We start from the raw sequence: 24,114 nt of genomic DNA on the forward strand, positions 1-24,114 counted from the left end.
GTCGTGCCAGGGCTGGAGGAGGGTGGATGAGGGCAGGGAGATGTAAGGAGGAGCCTTTGAGGTCTCTTGTGTGCTAGGTAAAGACTAACTTGAAGAGGAAAAGTAGAAGACATGCTTCCCCATGTCCTACGGGTCTCTGCTAGAGCCCTGGTCCTCCTCTCTGGTTGCCCAGTGGCTCCCCTCTCTTGCTGGGAGCAGCTGAAGCCCCTGGGACCACCACTGCTGGCATCACCAGCAGCATCCCCTGCCCCACCAGTCCTGGGACTGACCACGAGCCCTCCTGCCACCCCCGCGTGCCTTTGCTGCCCAGGATTTGCAGGGCAGCTGCAGCAGCAATGGCTGTGTTGGAGGAAAGGACCACATGAAGGTAGCGGGAAGCTTCAGGAGACATTAGAAATATTCTGAGCTCTAATCAGAATTCCTGACAAAGTGGTCAAAGCATTGACAAAGTGGTTACTACAAAATGCTTCCATTACTGACATGTCTCTCTTTTTTTTTCTCTATTTTTTTTTTTACTATTTCTACTCTAAGTCTTTTTTTTTTTTTTTTTTTTTTTTTAATATTTTTGGTAGTTAATATGGAATGTATTATTTTGTTGAAAAGGTTTCTGGAAGGGGAGAGCTTTCTTTTATCTAATTTAAAAATTCTAATTTATCACAATTGTTTTTATACAAGACACTATAGATACATCTTGTAGTTTATAATCTAAAAATAAAATCTCATCAAAATACTGTAGCTATTCTATTGTGGGCATCAATAAACAATGTATTTACTGTATATGGCTCTCCAAACATGATAAACCCTATACAAAGAGCATCTATCTTTATTGATAGGAACAGTTTCCCGTGTAAAGGAAATTACATGGAAAAATATGAGCCTTATGTTGTTTGAAAAGTAACTCAGCTTGACAGTTCTGAGAAAATACCAAGACAATTATCACAAATCAGTAGCAGCATGTTATATACAGATTTAAAGAGAATCACAGGAATAAAAAGAAAAAAAAAGTAGTTATATACCCGCAAATTCTGTCATTTAAAAACAAAACAAAACAAAACAAAAAACATTTAAAGAAATATACAGGGCATTTGAAGGTTGGTTCTGCAGTGGGACTATCAAAGCTCAGTTCTCCCATGACTGTATCTTCTGCCTTCTGATTAAGTTTGGGATGGTTTGAAGCTCAGATAATATTAAACCCAGCCACAGTTATGAAGGAGATGTTTAGCTGTTAGGTGTTACTCATCTCCTAACTAAAAAAAACCACCTGATTTTCAGGCAGCAGATGAATAATAATAATAATAATAATACTTGCCATTTATACAGAAATAGAATCTGGAAACTCTTGCATTGAGTAAGATCTTACCCAAGCTCGTAGTTGTATCTACCGCACCTCCAACAACTGGATTATGTGCCAAGGTGAAATCCACTGCACCTTACACTGTTGTTGTATCTGACCAGAGAACTTTTCTCCTGCCAAGTTCTTCAGACATGAAGCAGGTAAGTATTATTATCCCCATTTAACAGATGGAGAAATGGAGTCAGGAAAGAGACAAGTATCAAACGTGCTGTCTAGTTTGGGATGTCTCAGTTGTGGCTACCCAACCCAGCGATTTTTCAGCTGTAGGGAGCATCCTGAGCTCATAATGACTCAATTTAGAGCGGTGGACCCTTGGCATCTTTGTGGTCTGAGGCTCTGGGTGCTGGCTCCAGCCTGACTGATTTGGGGCAGAACAGTCCTCACCCCCAGCCCTGGCAGAGCAGTGTAGGGGTGGACAGAGGAGAGCATCTGCCCTGCGGTGCAGGCTGAGGGACACCCAGGTTGCCTCACTCCCCGTTGGTACCTAAAGGTCATGCGGGATGAACTGGGCTCAGATAATTAAAATTTGCAGTGTGCAAAATTCATGGCCAGAATTGAAAATTTGGTGGGAAGTAGTTTGGCCACGGCGCCAGAGGGAATAAATGTAAACACCAAGGGAAAGCTGGTGTCCGGCATTGTGCTCAGAGCCAGCAGTGGGAATTGGTTTAAAAATGCTGCATATCTTTAAGGCCCAAATTCTTTCTCACAGATTTAGGCAGCGAGCTGGGTGATTTTTGCATAGAGGTTAGACACTTTTTTGTTTGCTTGTTTTTGTGGATGATTATGGATGCTCAGAGACCTGCTGTGTGCCTGGGGTACTTCCATCTCTGTGTACTATTTTCTGTTATTCGGTGACAACTCTTGCACTGATTGTGTGAGGGAAAACAAACTCTATTTGGGATCAGCCAGGTGGCCTGCTAATGCCTCAAATTGTTAATACCAACAGCGATAAACTATGAAAAGCAGAATCTTTGTGGGATTGGCATTATTATTTGGGCAGGTACATTCTTGGGAAGGGGTCGTTAAAAAGCAGTTTTCTAAAGTCGACTTCAGTGCATCATACACATTTATATTTGTGTATTTCCAATACAGAATCAAAAGAAAATATTCCCATGGAGTTTGCTATTAAATACCAAGCTGTTTCAATTCTCTCGGCTCATGCATCCTGCCTAGCCTCCTCTCCAGCTGATTTGATCTGGTCACATAGCAAAGGTCTCGAGTGATTTACACAGTTAGTAGGAACTGATCTTGCTCTGGGGGTTTCTTCACCCAGGTGCCCAGACCGGCTTTCTGAAACGCTTTAAACAGCTGCTGCTTGACAGACTGGTACGTCTGAGCCACCAGCTTCGCCTCGCTGTACACCGATGGCATGTCTCCATGGCTTGGTGTTCGTGTGCTCAGCTGCAGAACAAGAGTCAGAGAAGAGGAAAAATGAAATAATAATAAAAAAATCAACCCATGAGCCAAAAGAAACAGGAGGCTTCAGTAGCCGTATAATCTTCCTGTCTACATTTCATAAGCAACAAACAAACTATCAGTGTGCTTTGTGTGTTTGCTTTTGGTTTAACAACAACAACAGCAAAAAAACCCAAAAACAAAAAACAAAAAAACAAACAACAGGAAAGCAATGAATGCCCATGACACTGTTTCAAACTGTTGCAAAGAGGAATGAGGTAAACAGCTTTGCCTTGGAGTGGGCATCAACAGCAGCAAATCTTAGTGTGCTTTGCAATGGCAAACATCTGCCTCTCGGTTAGAATGATTTTTAGAAAAGAAAGAGAAAAATCTTGCCTTGGAATCTTTAAAGAATGCACACAGGTTACCCCAGTAGCTCAGGGCTTCAAAGTAACACTAGGAGGCTGCAGGAGGAGAGTCTCCTGCTGCACCCTCCCTTTCCCTTCTTTAATCTGTTACTGTCAGAAATGCTGTGAAACCTGCCTGGGATGGGGCAGAAATCAGTGTCAGGATCTGTGCTGGTGCTGGAGGCAAGGAGGCCGGTGCAGGACAGCAAAGCAAGCACTGTGCCGCCTGCAGCCCTCATGGCCCCAAGCACGCACACAGCAGTACGCACCCTCTGTTTTCACAAGGACCAAGCAGAAAACCTTCTCTGACCTGCCAATGCCTTAACAGCGCCAAAGCAGTGGTGAGTCTTTGACATTATACGAAAGAAACTGAAATCTGGAAAATGCCTTAAAGCTAGCAGGCAGGTGAAAGTCCAACGCTTACAAGCCAGGGAAATAGCACCCTGTAGGAAAAAACACTGTCAAAGCACAGCGATCAACACTGCTTTCCTTCTCTGTAAAAAGGAGAAATGCTGAAAGAGGGACTGCAGGAAAAGTCCACAGGAACACGCAGCCTGAAATGAGCTGCTCTGCTTCGCTTGGTGCCATCTGGGCACACAGCACGGGCCTGCTCAGCCCCGGGGTGTGTAGGCCCAGCCAGCGAGGGAGGGCGATGCTCCAGCTGGGGGTACATGGGCTGCAAACTGGCTACGGCCCTGCCACAGGCTTGTCCCAGGGTTTGTTCCTGTGAGGATCCCTCCATTTTGGGTAGCAGCAGGAGTGTTCTACACCTCCTGTCCCATGGCTGGTCTGGACCCGTGTCACCACACGGTGACAGGGCATAGGGCACGAAGCCCAGGCTGGTCCCTTCTGCTGTCCCCAGACTCCAGGTCTCTGTTACTGCTTGGTATGGATGAGTCCTGTCAGACTCCTTTACCCGGGTGTCCTGCAGAGCAGAACAAGCCCTTTGGGCTCATCCTTACACCTCCCCACCATACCTGTCCTTATGCCTTCTTGGATGACCTTGGTGGTGGAAGTGGCTGTAGACTTCCCTGCCATCATTCTGCCTTGTTCTTTCCCATTCATTTCTCCATAGGAAAAAGATTTGGACACTTAGTAAAATCATTTTTGTCTTGTCCTCATTTTCTCTCACCCTACATGAACTATAGGATGATTCTGGACAAGCCTCATTATAGCAAAATAACATTACAGCAGTGAAAGGCTGGAGAGACGCTGCTTTTTTCCTGCTGCTCCTCCTGGAGGTGGCAGGGTCAGGCTTGCTGCCTTGGTCCCTGCCTCCACCAGCACCTCCTTGAAAGGTCAGGCAAGAGGAGAAACAGTGACTTCAGAACCAGGAATAATGACAGAAAAATGGCTCATACAAGCATTCAGGAGACAATGTACTCCCTGATAAATTGCCAAATCCTATTCATTTAAAATAACAACACTGGCTTGAAATTACTTTTAAAAACACCTCTTTTCCCTGGGTTGGTTTGGCGCCTGAATGCAGAAAATGTTCTTTTTTTGTTAGGCCTATTTCTGTTGCAAAATGTTCATACCCAAATCTCCTCAGCTTCATGTTTCCCACCCATCAACAAGAGGAAGGATTTGAGACGCCACCCAGCCCTGGCAGGAGGTGGTTGCTCCCTGCTTCCCACTCCATATCACTCTCCTTTCTTGCCCAAACCCTATTTGCTTTCATTTCCTTATTCCATATCAGGCTTCTTCCTACATTTCCTACATCCCTAAGCTCCACCTTCTAGTTTTCGGCCATCCATCTGACCTGCCACTGTCTCCTGTCTGTGGAAACTAAAGTGAAGTGTGAAGGTAGGCTGACCATGGTACCATTTCAAATGAGGGGAGCTGATGGCCATCTTTCCTAGAGAAAGTGGGGCTGTTGAAGGCTGGCGGCTATGTTAACTAACACAGCTTGTAGTTTTAATGCCATTAGGTTGTACTGCTGCTGAGTGTAATGAAATCAGAGAGCCTTCACCTTGTGACAAGTAGGTGTGTCATTGCATGGATTTATCAATATTAAATAACTCATCTGGGGGAGTGGGGAAGGAGAGGGGAATGGGCAATCCATAGCACCTGCTTCCATCAGTCAACTTGGGTGAGACAGGGAGCAGTTTAATTTGGGAGTCTAAATCCTTGTGTAGGCCATGAAGTGATTCAGATGCCTCCAGGACAATGACAAATACATCCCTCAGGCCTCTGAGATTTGGTGTGTTCAACACTTCCCTTGGAGACAAAGACATAACTTGGGGTAAGACATGAAAAATCCCCAGTTCTGCTTGTGTGGACACTCAGCACTGTCTTGGCTTTTCACTGCTCATTGGAGCTTGGCTCCAGTGCCATGAAGAGCCAGAACACCCATCTGCCCTCCAAACCTGCCTGGGTTTCTGCTGCTGGCTTTCTTTGTGCTCTCAGCTACTGCAGCTGACCCCACAGGGTCTCTTACCATGAGATTGCCAAGACAGGGTTGACTCCTACGTAAGGACTAGACCATGTGTGATGGGCAGCAATGTTCCAACATTGTGTCAGGCTTACCTTGCCATGAAGCTTTGCCCACCGAGCGAAGAACATGTGCTTGCAGAGCCGTGAGGGGCTCCCGCAGTTCCTCTTCCCCGTTGTGGCGTTGATAACCTCCAGGTCGGCGTTCCCCACAATCCAGTTCACACTGAAGCCAGGAGATTTTCCAGGCTGACGAGCATCAGCATGACTGACCCCTGGCAGGAGAGAAGGACATCAGTAACACCCAGAGCCCCAAACCTTCAGAGGCTGAGAATGTTTGGTCATTCACTGCGGCACATGCGACATCCTCGGGTGAATGCACTGCACGTGCTCTTGTCACCACTGGTTAAATGTGACTGGTCTGAGCACCCTAGAGAGATAACGTGCAATTCCTATAGAGCTTTTCATACCTGGCAGACAAACCTTTAGTCTGAGGAAAGAATTATAAAAATATATTGAATTATATTGAATTATAAAATCATAGAATGGTTTTGATCCAAAGGGACTTTAAGGACTGTCCAGTTCCAACCCCCCTGCCATGGGCAGGGACACCTCCCACCAGACCATGTTGCTCAAAACCCCATCCAGCCTGGCCTTGAACATTTCCAGGGATGGGGCATCCACAGCTTCACTGGGCAACCTCTTCCAGTACCTCACCACCTTCTGAGTAAAGGATTTCTTCCTTATATCTAACCTAAACCTACCCTCTTTGAGTTTATAACCATTCCCCCTTGTCCTACCGCTGCACCCCCTGACAAAGAGTGCCTCCCCAGCTTTCCTGTAGGCCCCTGTAGGTACTGGAAGGCCGCTGTGAGGTTTCCCTGGAGCCTTCTCTTCTCCAGGCTGAACAACCCCAGCTCTCACTCTCTCAGTTTGTAATGTATGGTGTTGACAGTAGTGTCATGGTTGTTGAATGAAATCTTCTGGGAAGGCTTTAATGGGATGACCAGTTTTTAAAGGAACTAAACAAAATGCTTTTGCCATGAATTCCTTCAAGCGTGCTTTTCCTGGTCCGGTGTATTTGTCTGTTATCAATTGTGGGGACCTTATCTATGATGGGTACTCTTGATCATAGGTGATATAAATGGGGGATAAGAAAATATGAATCATGCATTCCAGCACCACAGAGAGATTATTATATCCAGGTTAATGAAGATCATGTAGACATCACAGACCAGCACATAAAACAACTCCTCACATTGTTTCTGCCTGCAAGATTCCTACCCTGCAGGATGTGACAATTTCTTCAAGATCTAGTTAAAGTCACCATGGCAGTATTTCGGACATGCCTAAGTGTGATACATCTTTACTTCCAGACTGTTACAGTGATGATGTTTTCAGTTGCCTGTGGTGACTGAATGACCTCTGTGTCATTCACGTGGCCAGTTTTGGACATCTGATAACACTCTGCAGTCCACTACAGAGCCTACGTGGGTGAGATCTCCCTTGGCTATAATGGAGGGTTGCCAAAAGGTCAGCTGTGGATGTCTGTGTGATGGAGTTATTGTTAATTAGGTGTATTCCTAACCCTTTGTAACCATTTACTGTACATCGTCCTTTTCATGATGTCTACTTCTTTCCCTCTTCTTGTACCTGGAACCAGGAAAAGATGAGTCTTAGTGAGGAGATAAGAGGAATAAAGTGTGTATTTTATTTTCCAGTACAGGAGTGAACTCTGCTTCGCCCTGCTCATTAGTGCTTCTGGGAGCAGACAGTTAACATCTGGAGCTTCCCAAGCTGGAAAAGATGGAGTAATCTGAGGCCGTCCAAATAGGTTGGACAACGTGGGCAGTGGATGATGTGGGAGGAGATGGGAACTGGTAGAAACAAGGCATCTGCCACTACCTCTAAACATGGTGAGTTCAGTAGGCCCCTGAGAGGGACTGTGACGGAGGAGGAGAGCTATGAAGGGCTGGTGGTGATGGGGATGCTGCCTCCATGGCAGCTCCTGCCCATGGCCCTTCAGCAATGTCAGTGAAGGATGTGCTCCCCTTCTGCTCCTTCCACCATGGTCCCTTCTGCCCTGGGAGGGAGCTGCAAGAGCCTGGCAGAACTGAGCACACACAGTGAGAGAAAGGTGGCCAGTGAAGGGAAAAGAATATATGGCACATCCACTTTGTACTGGTGGCAAAGCTGGAACTGCAGAAATCAGCTCAGTCACTGGGACCAAACTCATTGCCGTGTAGAAGAGAATTACAGCTAAATCATAACCTCACCCAGGATTTGTAAACACATTCATGGTGTATTAATACCTTGTTCATTTTTTTTTTTCACCTGAGATAGCAGATCAGTCTGCATCTAAGATTCCAGTTCACCTAGGCAACAGACTATAAACTGAAAGCCTGGAAATCAGATAGCTCCTGGAGCTATTGAAACGCCTCTGTACAGAACAAGATGCAAACAGATCAAAATCTGCTGTTTGACACTACACATCAGCTCTGCCAAGATAGCACCCAAAAAGAATGAGTGCCAAAAAATGCGATAGCAAACACCCTCCTGTGAGAAGCTGCTATGGGTCACAAAATCAGTAAAAAGGCCGTGAAAAAAACTGTGCAGAGGAAATGGAAAGGTGGCACTGGGGCCAGAGCAGGCTGTGGGTGCCCATCAGTGGGGAGGTGTGGGCTGTACACCTGTTCCATCTCCAGCCCCAGACCTCCCTCTGCTCCTGGTGGGTGTCCATGAGAGCTGGGGGCTTGCACTATGCCTGGAAAGTGCTCTGTGCCAGTTCTGCTTTCACACTTTTTCTTCCCAGTTATCATATGTCAGTATACATATTTAGGTAAGTGGAAGATATTTTCACATCGTTGTCTGAATGCAAGAGAAGAGGCTTCAAAGCAAACACCATGAGACTCATGCCAGACGCAAATGGGATGGCAGACCTGGATATATTCTGTGATTGCTGTTTTTGATCCTTTTTATAACATTTTTCTTCAAGTTTTCCTTTTGACAAGTAATTGTTCTGACTTTGTTTGAAAGGTAACTCCCAAATAATCTAGATCATTTTCTCTCCTTTATGTAAAACATCCTCCTTAAAACCAACACAACAAAGAGTACAATAGGAGACTGTAGGAACTTGAAGGAAAAGAAAAGTCTTTGTACAAACAATACGAACTTGAGCATTGTGGGATATGAAATGAAATCTATTCTCATTCTCCTCTCCCTCCTAGCAAAGCCTCATGCCTCTTCACTATACCCTTTAGAACGGCCTCAGTCTTAAGAGAAAGAGAAATAAAAATTAAACAGTGTTTTTCTTTCTTCTAAACCATACACCCAAGAGTAATTCCAGTGAATGAAAGGATTTCCATCTGGCTGGGACTACTATGAGTAGAAAAGCTCACTGATTATTTATCTGTGGGGCCAAGGAGATATTTCACGACATCTCATCACACAGTATGACTCTTCTCTCCACTGAAATGCTTGTAGCATTACGATGAAGAGCCAAAATAATCGGTCTCCTAATAATTGGAGATCTCCTGCAATTTAAAATCCCCAGCTGGTCTGATCCCAGGGAGGGGAGTGCAAGGTGGAATGGCCTGGTCGAGGTTGCTGTGGTTTGGTGTTTAATGAATTCAGTACGGCTTTTGGTAGGTGGTCATTCCCACAGTCACTGAATATGTTGTCAGCACAGTTTTCCAGCTAAGAGAAATGCAGCACAAGGCTCAGTGATGTAAGTTCTAAGCAGGGCTGCAGTGTGGGCTCCCCAGGATGTGTGGGGGAGGGAAGATTACAAATAATGGCTTTAGAGACAAAAAACAATGCAGACAGAGAGAGACAGATTCCTCCCACTGCTTCTCCTAGGCTGAAGAAAACCCACAAACACTTCTGAAAGCAAAGCAAAAGCTTTTTCAAACAGCAGTCTCAGGGAAGGAGGAAGCCAGCCACGAAGCATGCAACTACTTGGAGTGCCACCAGCGCTCCTTTGATGCACTTCTAACTGCCCTCAAATCTCTGGCAATTACTTACAGATATAAACACACACTTGAGCCATTACGTCTTCTCTGCAAGTCCAACCCAGCCAAACAATGGCTATTCTGTGGTTAAATCCCTTGTTGTGTTTTCAGTCCTCCAGGGGGTCAGGCTGGGTGTGATTTTGATCTTAACACATGGGTGGGCTTGCAATGACCTAGGGCTGGCAGAAGTGGCATGGGATGCAAACTGCTTCCCCGATGGGAGATGCAGATGCCTCCTGAAAGCAGGGGTGTGTTAGCAAAATAACATCCAGGTTTGGGAAATGGAGAGGTTTTTCCTTCCTCCCTCCCATGGCGTGGTGTGGGAAGGAAGAGGGGGCTGAGTGGTGCCCAGGCTGGACCAGGGCAGGAGGGACACGGAGGAGGACGAGGAGTGTGGAGCAGTTTCATCATACTTGCATTACACAGGCTTTGGCTAGCTGCACTGAAGAGTTAAAAACTGAGATAAGCTGTTCAAACAAGATAAGCCTTTTGACCTATTCACCTTATAACACGTACATGCATATTACACTTACCAGATGTACAAAACCACACAGAACCTGAGAATTTCCCCAGTGGCTAAACTATCACTTCTGCCTCAGCTAAACTAATTCTGTCACAAGGACAGAGAAAAAGAAAAAAAAAACACAAAACAAACAAAAAACAAAAAATAGATAAAAGATAAAATAACAATTTCCATGACTTCGGGACCTAGAGGGCTATGAAAGGCAATGTTACACCCCACTAAAGCATCCCAACCTCCCATCTCTGTACTCCTGACATTGTACCGGTGTCTCAGTAAATCCTCCTGAAAAAGTTATCAGTGTCTAAGAGCAAGATAAAGGTCTGAATGTGCATAGCTAGTGTCCTTACATGCCTCATGAGGATCTGAAAGGCATTCAGGACTGTGGGATTTTGCTGGGACGAGGCTGGGCAACCGCTGCCTGGCTGGGGGTTAAGTAATCTGTGGTGGAGATGGGGAGAGATGAAGAAGAAAGGACCAGAGACCTGGGGTAGGGAGAAGGGCTGGAAAGAAGTGGTGGCAATGGAAGAAGCCCAAATAATAGCTGGGAACCACCAAGCTGCTCACACAACTGGCAGCAGCCTCAGCAGGGAGCAGCAATGCCTCCAGGAGGTGTCCTGAGCAGGCAGGGACCCCTGCATGAACCCACAGTCCTTCTCTGAGCCATCTGCTCTGAGTATGACTGGTGAAGGAACAGGGCTCCAACTAAGGGGCACTGGTCGGGGGTTGCATGCATGGGTCCAGAGATGTGAGGACTGCTTCTCCTGACCCCAAACCTTTGTACCCTCTCTGGGTGTGGGAGAGCAGGATGAAAGACTTAAAACTAAAATGTACTGAACAGTTCCACCTCCTTTAAAAAAAAAAAAAATATATATATATATATATATATATATATATTTTATTATGAATAACTTTTTCCCAGTTAGTGTATTGACAGGTTTCCTAGTTGGCTTATATCCACTACTGATCTTTTTCACGGTCACTGAATTTAAAAGCACGCTTCTTCATTCTACAAATTCATACTCAGCAGGAAAAAAGGCGGCACGGGCTAATCATTTACTCACAAACATGTAAACTTTCCTGTTAGTGACCTGAGCAATTAGCAGTGGGAGAGGGGCTCGTTTGTCTTGCAGGCAGGTGTTCACTTACCACTGAGAAGCAGCTGATTGCGCCGGTACGAAGCTGGCAGCTGACCAATGTCTTCTATTCTATGGCTCATTACCCGGGAAAGGTGACCAGTGTGACAGAGGCTTCCCACAATGATGCTGTGCAAGTACATGGGTTCGATGAAGGAGCTGAGGAGTGCGCCTTGGAGCCCAAGGATGTTCCACCTGGAAAAGAAATTTGGGAGAGAGAAAACACATGGGTGGAGGAATGGCCACAAGAGAGCAGTCCTGGGAAAATCAGCAAAGGCCAACACATGGGTTGGAGGGATGAGGGGTGAAACCATTCCTGTCCTTGTCCTATCATGCATGAAGCACTGTGCTGATGGTTTATTATACTCCCGTAGGACTGATTCTCCCCACACAATGTTTTTAGATTACTGTGATGCCACTGATTCAAGGGGTGTATTTCTATCTTCTGTTATTGCAGAGGCTTCCTGTTAAGAACTGTTCTTTATATAAGCATTTTTGTTTGACTGAAGTTAATTTTGCACATTTTTAGCCTCTTTCTTTTTTCTTTCTTTCTTTCTTTCTTTCTTTCTTTCTTTCTTTCTTTCTTTCTTTCTTTCTTTCTTTCTTTCTTTCTTTCTTTCTTTCTTTCTTTTTCTTTTCTGCATGTATCCTTTTTCAATTGCAATGGTAGAGCTATAATGAGTGCTTTTGTTATTCTTCCTTTACTTACCCTTTGTCCTACATTACTACCATCCCTATTCATACAGCCAAGATGCCATGTGACTTAGGATGCCAAAATTATCACAAAGATCTTGTGAATATTTTTTGAGAACCTCATAGGGTGGCACTTCTTTGCACAAATGGACATGCAGATATGAAGGCATATCTAAGAAACAAATCCTGTTCATGATAGACACTTATAGGCAATTTATTTGCAACCGATACTAAAATGTTCCCAGTGATGAACCTGTCTCACCTTGCTGATGTCTCAAAGGTGCAAGAAAATGATGGTGAAAACCTTGGGCTCTTCAGTCTGTTTATGACTGAGCTCTTTACTGGTGGATTAGTTGCCAGAACCATCATTTATTTTAATTTCCTACATATTTTTACATCATACTAGGCACATATATGAATGGGTTGTGAGTTCTTCAGGGGACAGGTGACTGGTTAAAAATTGGAAAAAAAAAAAGAGGACGGGACGTTGTGTGATGCAGTTATCTTCTGTAGCAAACCTGCTCAGCTCAGCCCATCTAACAACGAGTTGTTCCCTACCACACAAACACTAACACGCTCTCTTACAATATTTTTATGTAAGCTGAATGCTGTCAATCTGTTTGAATAGTTTTGAGTTCAGGAGTTCAAACTGAAAACTCCTCAGAAAATGTAGTTTTGCAGAGTGTATTTTGGCTCATTAAAAACCAAAACACCGGCAACATTTGGAACTCTGTGGCTGACTGAAGTAGAGGGTAAGAGGTGCCTGCTATTTAAGGCAACAACCAGTGGCTGCCATGCTAAATAATGTGTTTAAAGCACAATCTCCATCAGCAGCAAGCATTATGTAGCTAATTTCTTACATCATTGTTCTTTTCATTAATTAACATTTCTCAACCGTTAGTGCAATTATTGCAGTGCCTCAGTGCTGTATGTCTCTTTTCATGATTAATAAGGAGTCATTATATTTCCCTTTCCTGAAGCAGTCAATTAACACGGAATACTTTCCATTAATTACTGAATGTTTAAAACCAGCATGCTGTACCTGGAGAGCAATCTGCTCTAGGAACCTGTGACACCAATTGCTTTAAAAAGTTCTCTTTAAATTTTATTCCAAAAACACAAGCAATTTAGCTGGCTATATTAATTTGCCTCCGAAGCAGGGCTGTGAATGAGAAACATCTTTTAATCTCATGCAAGAAAAGGCAGCCATCTGGCTGCCGAGGATTTCAGAGTCAGACTCTCCCTGTCTCCCTCTGTAAATGCAGGTCATTAAAGTAATGTGTTCATCTACATAAAACTCAAATGGAATATAAAAGGTAATATTTATATACAAACAATTTAGTCCCACAATTTAAACAGTCATTGGTTTTATGAAACATTTACTTTAGTTGATCAGATTTGCATAACTTCATTTCAAAAAAAAAAGTGTGGTCATTCCTGCAAATAACATCACTTTTAAAGGAAAGAACTAGCTGCCTCTTTGAATAAATGTCTTACCATGATGCAAAATTAATAATGCAAGCTTAAGAAATTGAGTTGAGTTCAGATAACAGCACTACGCCTCAAATGTGCTTCTGAGGACAGTAAAAAAATTAGACAGTGATATCTTTGTCCAGTTGGAAGCTTGTAAGATTTTGGTATTGTTTTTAACATTTGACATTTCCTTAAAAAAAAAAAAAGTATATTTGATTGAAGGAGAGAATAAAAACAGCTAAACAGAAAAACAACATATGTTCAACAATATTGGAATTTTAATGATATGCACATCACAAGAAATCATCTGAGCTTTATTTACCAAAATAGGAAATTGTGTTCAGATCATAAATTACAAGGTAATAGTGATTATTTCATTTAAATTCTTTGCAAGGAACCTGCCTTTTCTTTAGAGATATTTCTCTGCCTAATTCCGAACATGTTCACCCTAGCATATAAAGGGATTCGGATGTCAATGGAATTACATTATTGTAAATCATAGTATAAGCACGATCAGGTCAACCCCTATGTGTCAAAAGCATTTCATAAACATTAATTAATTCTCACAATACTTAAGGGAGGTAAAGCCCCGTTTTTATACACACTGGGAAATCAAGGCGGAAAGTCAGCACGACTAGCTGAAGTCTGTGGCATTATTCCCATCCCAAAAGAAGACCCAGGCAGGTTTGGTGGAGCAGGTGGGGGCACAAAACTCCTGTATCAGCAGTGGTAGGTATAAGTGGCTACAAAACAGATTGGGTGGAGGGGTAAGACCAAAGAAAACACGGGACATACAGGGCATGAGAGAAAGTCACACCTGATGGGGAGAAGGTGGTGTAAAAACCACGCTGTCCTAGAATCAGATAGCATCCTATGGTAGAAAGGGAAAAAAAAAGCAGAAAAGGTGCCAATATCGACAAGACAAAATTCAGCAGCTTGGATGTCTTGCTGGATCTCCTCAAGCAACACCAAGGCTGGTGTCCACCATCATGACAGGGGGGAAACAGGATGAGGGTGGCACTGGCACTGCTACTGAGTGCAAGTGACCTGCTGCTGCTGGATTTCTGGTTTGGCATGGCCTTAGTGTGGCTGCAACCATGCAAGAAAGAGGAATAAAAAAAAAAGAAAAAAAAAAAGAAAAAGAAAAGAAAAAAAAAAAAAGAAAAAAAAAAGGGAGCTTTGCTTGCAAGTCTGGCCCAGGTTCAGTGTTTGGCTGCTTGCTTCATTCTGGAAAGCAGCCCTGAGCACAAGTCCCACTATGCCAACACAAGCCCTAGGAAAAGAGGTGCCCTGTGCTCAGATGACCAAGCAAAATGAGACCCTTGCACTGCTGCTCCTGTCCTTCAGAGCACAGGAAAAAGATGTTACTGTTGGGGGAAATGTTCACTTAGTCATTCTGTTTCTGTTTTGGGGATAAACAGATCTACCTTAACAGGCTGCCAGTTCAGCAAAAGGAATAGACTTAACTGACAAATATTGGGGTACTGGGGAGAAGGTCTCCTGTTCTGTGTGGTGTTCAGGTGTTCATCCCTTGACCAACAAACATGGATACTGCACTGAATTGTAACAACAAAACTTGGTCCTTTGATAACTGAGCACCTAACTTTTTTTTTTTTTTTTTTTTTTTTTTTTTTTTTTTTTTTTTTTTTTAAGGTGGATGATAAGGAAAGTTCTCTGAGCAACAGTGAAGCTATCAGTATGGGTGTTCATTTCTGAAGGAGCAATTTCTCTATAGCCTAATTTAGGTGTATGAAAGTAGCTGTGTTCCCATCTGTAACAAAGTGCTCACTTCAAATGCAGCTTTTCAAAATAAAATTATTATTCAGAGCAATGCAGTGTTACATTTTGGGTCCTCAATATATCAAAGTGACTTTTCTCACTATGAAGAAATATGCTGGATCATTCTGAATTTTCCTAATTGAGCAAGATTTTAAGGGCTGTTTTCAAGGCCAGGCATCTCTCTAATAACTTATATGCTGTGTGCTCCTTAATAACCCTTACACTAAAGAGAAAATCAACCCACTGCTCCCTTAGTCACAGATCATTAAAAAAAAAAAAAAGCACAACAAAATCTTCAGCAAGCAGGATCAACAAAAACAAATGTCTCCCCTTTTCACCTAAATGTGGGAGCTTTCAGTGCTTAAATGGAAGGAAAGAATACCCTTCCTTTTGTTCAAACAGCAGATATTACTGCACTGTTTACAAAGACAAAATCCAGCGTCTGGTTTTCAATATAGATAATCCTTAAATCAATATATTTTTGCCTGTTTGTCAATCATGGAAATGCCAGCGGCGAGCTGGGAGGCATCCCAGACCAAGGCAGCCTTTCTTTAATGAGACGCCGTGCTCTCCTGGCCCCACCGAGCCCCTACCGCCTCCTGCGCTCTTCACCAACCAATACCACCTGTGAGGCATTCAGGGAAATATATCCCCAAGACACCGCCAAGTTATTTGCAGCCTTGGTTTGCACGTGGCATCATTCAAAGAGAAACTTTGGTGCCTGCCTGCCCTCAAATGGCTTCAAAACTGAGATGTGGAGAAATTGGCATCGATGCTTCACAGCGTTTTGGGGAGCACTGTCCACCTGCTGTTGAAGCTGAGGCTGAAGTGTCTCCTGGGGACCTTTAGAAACCTTGGCTGTTAAAATGCATTGCTGATGAATTTCAAAGCTTATTTTGTTAAGGCTTTTAATAAAACACACACTATTTGTGTCGTTATTAAGAGCTTTAAGTCTTACCCACTTGGCGTGTTGTTAACCTCCTGTACCACAGTTTCTATTACCGATATTTCCAGCTATGCTTCACACAATATAAATTGTTATTCATGGTGGCCTGTGCTCAGCAGAACACCTGTGGTGTTCCTATTTATATGACCATTTAGCTATTATTGGTTTGGAAACTGGAACTAGTGCATTAGTTTTTGATCTGTATTTTAACAGTGGGTGGTTTATATATGTTTTCTGGAATATACCTCGTGGTGAAAGATTGAAATTGAAATCTCAGTCACACAGAAAGGGGTTAAGAGGGAGAATTACAAATCATGTGCACAAATCATCTCTAATTGAAGATCTCGCTGTGCTAATTGATTTTCATTTACATTAATATGCAGCCTTTGAAGTAGCTTTTCTTAACAGTTACCTTGTCAGGCTCAGCCTTCTGTTAACAATGGCTCCGGTCGACGGGCTAATGCTAAAATAGATCTAAGAATGCCAGTTTCTAACACTGACTTTTAGTCTTGCATTTTTATATGCTATATTTAAATATAGTTTAATGTGCCCAAATCATCTTGTAAAGTGCTTTCAGATTCCCACTGATAAATCCTGCAACAGTGCTTTAAGACCACATTACCTTGCAACACTTTAAAGATATTCTCAAAAAAAGATCCCTCTAGCTTGTGGGCCCACATAAACTACGAACCTTAGCCATGGGACAGGAACAGACTGTCGGGGCTGTAATGCCAAGTTTGGAGGTCCTTTGTTACTGTTTGTGACATTTTATAGGTGAGGTATAATTTAGATGTTCTAGGTCTTATTTAACCTCCAGGCTTAATGCCACTGTTTCTGTGAAGTACAAGGAGGTTGATGACCATTAACCTGGTAGCAAGAAAATACACAGTCTTTTAAAGGTGACCTTTTAAGAAGCTGTAGTAAGAAAACAATTTCAAGGCCAGAGCTTACAAGATACATGCCGAAATCTGGCTTTTATTTGCTGTATAAAGACAATGTTTGTGAGGACTGTTTCCCCCAAATCCTGTGTAAACACTTTCTTCAGGCCTGCATCCTGCAAGGGCAGCTGCAGATTGGCAGTTGGCAGAGGCCACCTTCTGGAAGAGGACAAGTGCCTTGTCTCGTGCATTTATCGGTACATTCATACACTATTAGATGCATGTTGGATGCACGGAAAGCTGGCACCTCTCCAAAGTAAATGCATCAGCTAGGTCAGAGTTTAAGATCTCCAATCCATTTGTTGAGATGTATCAAGGAAGAGGGTCTTGGGGAAGAGCAGTTCACTACACAACTCAGCCTCCAAAGGGACACCCAGATAAGAACCGATTTTTATGTAAACCTTAGCATTGAATGCTTGCATTTAGATCCTCTAAATAATCTGCACACATTTCTACAGTGATGATAAATGACCTGGAAACACTACTTCACGCTATGAGGCTGCTGTGTCATGGTGGCCTCCTCCTTGCACTCCCAGTTCTATTGCTCTTCTCTGCCAAACCACAGGCAGTGGTCATCATTAAAACTTTCTGTGCAGCTATTCAGGGGGGAATGCTCCGCTATTACGGATTGGCTGGTGATGGGAGAAATAATTTCTCTACTTTCTCTGCATGGAAGATGAAGGGAGCCAGGTGCTGATGATGAGATGTATAAGTTTGATGAGCTCAGAGTGCAGAGCAAGAGACCATACAGGAGGAAGGACAGACAGTATGTGTTGGCAAACCAGGGACATGGTGGGACTAGGGCTTGAATCATGGTGGAAGGAGCTTGGCCTGAAGCTCAGACAGAGTTTCCATGAGTCAGAAGACAAAAGCTTATGGAAGGGAAGGAAGTTTCTGGACTCTGTGGCAGGCACTGTCTTTCCTCTATAAGTCTAACCAAAGGATGATGGACTTCAATAAAAGAAATATACCATTCTTTAATACTTTTTTCAGTATATTTCTTCTACTTTAAGAAAAAGAAGTAGAGACATTTGGAACTTCTTATTTTATATATGTATGTATTTGTGCAAATTATTACCTGCAAATCTGGAGTGCATGTATATGCTTGGTGTGTTGTGGGAAGCCAGAAGAGTTGTGCAGGGAAGCGTGGAAGCTCTGGGCTCTCTTTGTGCAGCTGGGGACTGTGTCACCGAAAGGGACACAGACAGCCTCTGTCCCCAAGCCCCAGGGCACTAAGGGAATGCTGCAAAACTCACCTCCATGGCTGGTAGGAGCCAGAGTGCCTTTCAGACCTTACTATTCTGGACATTTATGAGGGTCCAAGGTGAGAATTTAGTGCTGGACTTTACAAAATGTTGATCGCTGCACTTGAATCTTTGAAGAGCAGCTGAACTCTAGACATATCCTTTCTTTATCTAATTGTGTGTCCTTTAGTGTGTGTGCTTGTATGTTTTTCTTCAAACATCTGGACAGAAAATGTAGAGGCTTCCACCACCAGCAGCATTAACTTGGCACTGACTTTCTAATAAGCAAAGGTACGAGCTGATTCCATGTCCAGCCTTGGTGTGAGAGAGCGAGAGGAACAGAATTTTAATCTAGTCCATTGTATGAATGGGTTTGATTCCATGAAAAAATAAAAAAACAAGCTTTTTTAGGGCTGTGATGTTGACCTAGGATATCTTTGTTGATATAAAGGCGATAATATAACTTCTGATCAAGAAAATGTTAAGTTACTCACATTTTTCCCCAAACAGTTGATCTTTTTCAGAACTATTTAGCTCATGATATTGCTCTTTTTCACGGTGTACATTACAGAGAGAAATGAAAGTCAAAATCCTAGGTGTTAGTGTAACTAATGAATTTCGGGTCTAAAGAACATGGTTTAATCCTAAAATCTGTGGCACAAAAAGGCTGAACTGACTTTAGCTGCACTGTGAGACTCACAAAAGTTCTGAGTGTAAAAGCTAACACTCTCTCAGGGTGGGTTATCTGGGGATTCACGGAGCCCAAACTTTAAATTTGCACATATAAATGCATAGGATTTTAAAGCCAGAAGGAACCACCAAGATCTAGTCTGACCTCCTCTATAATGCAGTTGCAGAATTTCACCTCGTAATTCCCTGCCTGAGCAAATAACATGAGTATTCATGCTAGAAGTGTTTGTGCTTTAATTCAGTAAGGGAATAGGTATGATACCAGGCTGTTTATCCTGCAATCTCAACACAGCCACAGAACCCGAATAATGCATACCAAGCATCAAATTCTCTCAAATTTGTGGTGATAGTAATAAAAATTGCTAAATGCCTTTGAATAACAAATAAATCTGATTAAATCACTCCCTGCTTGTGGCTATCCTCTGAGCAGGAAGAACATAAATTGTTAGATATAAGATTTATAGAATGTTATTCACTTTTCTGGGTAACTCTATTCTTGGATCTTTGATATTCTGATAGCAATGTCCTTTGCAAATAATGCAAAATGATGTATATTTTAGCAGCTGGTTAGGTTCTCAAGAGGAAACATTCTCTAATAGCCCAGTGTTCCTGAGGGGCTTTTACAAGCAATAAAATCCAAAGTATACAAGTCAGATTTTTGTCAAATCTTGGTTATACAAACATGAATTTCAGCTCTGGAGATTTTTATTTTTCTCATTGCTAGACAAGTCCAGATGATGTGAAACTAGATTCCTGCATCCTGCAGACATTTGACGAGTCAACTCTCGTTGTGTTAGAGCAAATATTTGGAATCTGAAGAATGGCATGGAAACCACTTTCTGATTTCTCCACTGGGGCAGAGAGGCGGGGAAAGGGCCCTCGCACACCAATATCATTGTTCACCAAACTCCACTCCTGTCTGTACTTTCTATGTCCAGAGATGAAGGCAAAAAAATACTCTATGTTATGACACATAGGTGAGGTGAAATCTTTGACTTCTTCTCTGTATGGGTGTGGAGGATAAGAAGGACAAAGGTTGATCATAGATCGTATTTAATACGGTAAACTGAAATTTGGGATCAAGTTTATTGAATATGTCATATCCAAGCCTTTTCTCACCAGTCTTTGCTAAGCCCTACGTAACATTTCTAGCAGCCAAAAATCACTGACAACATACTCACCAGTGGCTTGCCCTGCAGGGACTGCTTATTTTCTACCATGATAGACATGTTTTTGTGAACATTTCCTGTATCGGTGCTTTGCTTTCAATACTACAGTGATTCCCAAATTAGAACCTGTGAGCCCAACAGAAGTTATGACAAAAAGATGTGTAGTTTGGAGGCTGTTTTTTAATCCTGGAGTTTTGTAATCCTGGAAAAATCCTGGTAGATTCTTTTTTCTTCACAGACATTAATGCTGCTTAGACATGTGGCAACAAGGAAAGGATTCACTGAACGTGCTTAGCAGATGTGCTTGGAGAAAAACTAGCTTCTGCGAGTGTGTATTACAGTCAGCATCCACATCAACACCGTTTGCAAAGCTGATATTTAATTCACTGGCTAATGACATTCAAAACCACAGAGAGTGCAATATTTCAATTCTCAAACTTGAATTTTTTTTTTTTTTTTTTTTTGAGTCTGAATTTGGAAAACCCAGCTGCATCTGAAACAGTGTGGGAGATCCACTGAAAACAGTTTGGGTTTTCTTTTATCTCTTTATGAATAAATGAAAATATTATAGCAGAAGATGCTCTTTATCTGTCATGCAAGTACAACATTTGTGATGATTACGCTTAGCAGAGTGTGGATTTTGTGTTCTGTCTTTTGAGCCTGTTAGTATTTACATTTGCTGGTTCAGTCGTACATTTTTTTGCCAAAACGCCAGGCTTTGCTAAGCCTACAGACCAATTGAACTCTAGTAGGTCATCTGGTTAAAGCTAAGTGGATAATTTATACATTTACAATAAAGAAAAGCTTTATACTTTTTAAAAAGATTTTGCTTATATTGGCTTTTAATGATTGGGCCAGATTCTCAACTGCTGTAATTTAGCTGAGTTCTTAGGAACACTATTCCAGCAGAGAATTTGATCGTAACATTTACATTTTTATAGTTATAATGCAGTGTATTTTACATGGAGAGCTACGTCTATACACATTATATATATAATTATGAGCATAAGTATACATGCATGTAGAGGTATATACTGATTGTATAAGTATGCATCCAACTGCACATGCTTTGTTTTCAGTTTGTGATAACCATAATTTGTTATCAGTTAATGCTCTAAATAGAGAAAAACAAGTATGATGACATCTTATGTGCCACCAAGGAGTAATTATGAAATATTTGTAAATGGCAATTATTCTCCATAAAGATATGTCATATTTACAAGACAGAGTGGAAGGCCACGGAGGTGGCTGTGACAAGAGAGCTCTGCAATGACATTTAAAATATTAGCAATATTCTTAACAGTATTTAGGACACTTTATTGGTGCAGATGAGGTAAGCTTATCTGCATGATGGTTGGTTTGCAAGTTTTGCAGTAAATGATCCAATAAGAGCAATAAGATGTATTTTATTTGCACACTGAAATTCTACTGGCAGAAAATGCTGAAAAGAGGGTTTATATTTTTGTCACACTGTAAAGAGCAACTAACGACCCATGAAGAATTTGGGAAAACGTCCTATTTACATTCCATCCTATTTATAGGGTCTATCTTTGCATACAAAGGCAGTCTTTGTTTCTGCAGGCTTTGTCAGCACCTGTGAGTTATTCCCCCACCAGTAGCCATCGTTTTTTTGTGGCATCAAACTTCATTTCCACATGCAAAGAGATTCATGATGCACATGCATCTGGTGGTACGGTACCTGGCGATTTTGTCTGTGCAGGACATGGTGATGAGCTGCTCTCCCAGCAGCACGCCGTCCCACGTCTGCGCCGCGTTGTGGCACCGGACGGGTATGGTTCCTTCTCCAGACTCGATCTTTGTTCGGAGGTGCCCTCGGTATTTTCTCACTATGTGCTTGCTGCTGTTCACTGCACAAAATGAAGACAAGAATGGCAATAGTTAATTGTTTTCAGATGCCTTTTGAAAGAAACAGAGGCTGTGGTGACATGGTGGCTTGCGTTTGCCTGTGGAGGGCCTTGAAGTTGGGTGCAAAATTAGGTGAGGCTATAGCTGAAGAAAGGAGTACAATGGAGAAAAGCATGATTTATTTTTCACATAAATCAAAAGTTCTACATCATAGATTCACAGAACCATTAAGGTTGGAAGAGACCTCTGAGATCATCTGGTCCAACTACCTACCTACTGCCAATGTCACCACTAAACCATGTCCCTAAGCATCACGTGCAACCTTTCCTTGAACACCCCCAGGGATGGTGACTCCATCACCTCCCTGGGCAACTTGTTCAAATGCCTGATTGCTCTTTCTGAGAAGAAATGTCTCCTAATCTCTAACCCAAACCTCCCCTGGCACAACTTGAGGCCATATCACTAGTTATCTATCTACTAGTTACCTGTGAGAAAATGCTGAGCCCCATCTCCCCACACCTTCCTTTCAGGTAGTTATAGAGAGCAATAAGGTCTCCCCTGAGCATCCTCCAGACTAAACAATCCCAGGTCCCTCAGCTGCTCCTCATATGACTTGTGTTCCAGGCCCTTCATATACATGTATGTTGACATCACATAAATTGAGGTCACATTGACGTTCTCTTCCATATTTGAAAAGAACAGAGACGATTTTCTTTTTTAAAGAAGCAACATGATATTTTTTTCTCTTTTATTTTTCTTTCAATCTTATAAGATTGAGCTGTTTGCTTAAATTCCCTCTGTAGTCCCCCTACACAAGGGAGGTACTCTCTTGTCTTGCTCCATACTGGTCTCTGACATTGCCATCCGTCACTTCAGCGATATCACACATTTGAGGACAAGGTGACTGCTGTTGGGGTGGTGAAGGGCACACAGCTAATACACGTATCCTGTGCCTCGGTGAGCTTGTCTCACAGATATACAGTGAATGAAAAATATAGTGACATTTCTGAAGTACTTCGCCATAATTTTTTACTTTTTTATAAAAGGTCATTATTGAAATTACTCTTACTGTCTTATCATGCTTCCTTGTTCCTGAGTATTTTGGTAGTAAAAGAACAGCATTGTAGGAGCAAGGAAATCCTCTGGGTCTGCTCACTGTCTTACCTCAGAGGGTTTTGTTGGAGGACACCTGAAGAATACCTTTTCTGTGCAACAGACCTTTTATATTTTAGCTCAAAGGAAAAGAAGCAGAGATGGTACAAGGTGGCCTTTGCTTTCCAGGAAAGAAAAACTAATTCCACAGACATGAAGGTTTTGACCATATTGCAAGTCTCCCATTTATTTTTCCATGGCCAGCTCCTTAGCTGGACCAGGAGGTTTCTGCTGGCGAAGGCGATGCTCCTCAGCCCTTAGTGTGCTATGGGGTTGCCTAGCCTCATTCTTCACACTGAGTAACACCAGGATGTCACAGGTTGACTGCTCAAACCTCTGGCCATGAGCGTCTGGGTGTGTGGATGCTCCCCAGCCACCCGCTCTCTCCCTCCTGCCACTTCTCATCTTTGCCTTGTAGGACTGCTGCCTGCACTGCGAGCTCCGGTTGAAGCAATTGATTGACTTTGGCTGCTGCCAATGGATGGCTTACAAAAACAGAATGGGAAAATAAATCACTTCAGCCCACTGGGATTAGCGGAAGCAGCAAACACATGTAGAACAGCAGAGTCAGCTGTGACCTGCCAGCAGATGTGGTGGCTGAGCCCCTGCAGATCATTTCCTCTTGTATCCCTTCCTGCTTTTTTAAAATTTGATGTGGGGATGTACGTGTGGGCAGCTGGCTGGACCAGGTATTTACTGGATTAAGCGGCCAGAGCCAAAACTGATTCCCACCCAAAACCAGGCTTCATCATACCTGGAAAGTTTGCAAATGCTGCAAACTGCTGCTTTGGGAGCTGATTTGGGGGAAAGTGGTTATTGCACTGCCATCCCCACTAACTGCTGTGTCCCTGGTGGGAGACATGGTGGGTACTGTCAAGCTTTGGTCAAAAAAATAAAAAAAAATCCCAG

At 42.8% G+C, this 24,114-nt stretch overlaps 1 protein-coding gene across 2 annotated transcripts in view; it reads right to left on the reverse strand.

Annotated features, from left to right (window-relative positions):
- Positions 1 to 489: 489 nt before the first annotated feature.
- ADARB2 (adenosine deaminase RNA specific B2 (inactive)) overlaps positions 490 to 24,114 on the reverse strand; it is a 309,650-nt gene continuing 286,025 nt past the window's right edge. For both annotated transcript variants that reach the window (XM_068673495.1, XM_068673494.1), the window contains 4 exons: positions 21,887 to 22,055; positions 11,269 to 11,450; positions 5,686 to 5,864; positions 490 to 2,755 (listed from right to left, as the gene is read on the reverse strand). In XM_068673495.1, coding sequence (XP_068529596.1) covers positions 2,579 to 2,755; positions 5,686 to 5,864; positions 11,269 to 11,450; positions 21,887 to 22,055 — 707 coding nt within the window. In that variant the 3' untranslated portion in view covers positions 490 to 2,578. The remainder of the gene's footprint in view (positions 2,756 to 5,685; positions 5,865 to 11,268; positions 11,451 to 21,886; positions 22,056 to 24,114) is intronic.

Source organism: Anas acuta, chromosome 2 (assembly GCF_963932015.1).
Source record: "Anas acuta chromosome 2, bAnaAcu1.1, whole genome shotgun sequence".
Classification (NCBI taxonomy): Eukaryota; Metazoa; Chordata; class Aves; order Anseriformes; family Anatidae; genus Anas; species Anas acuta.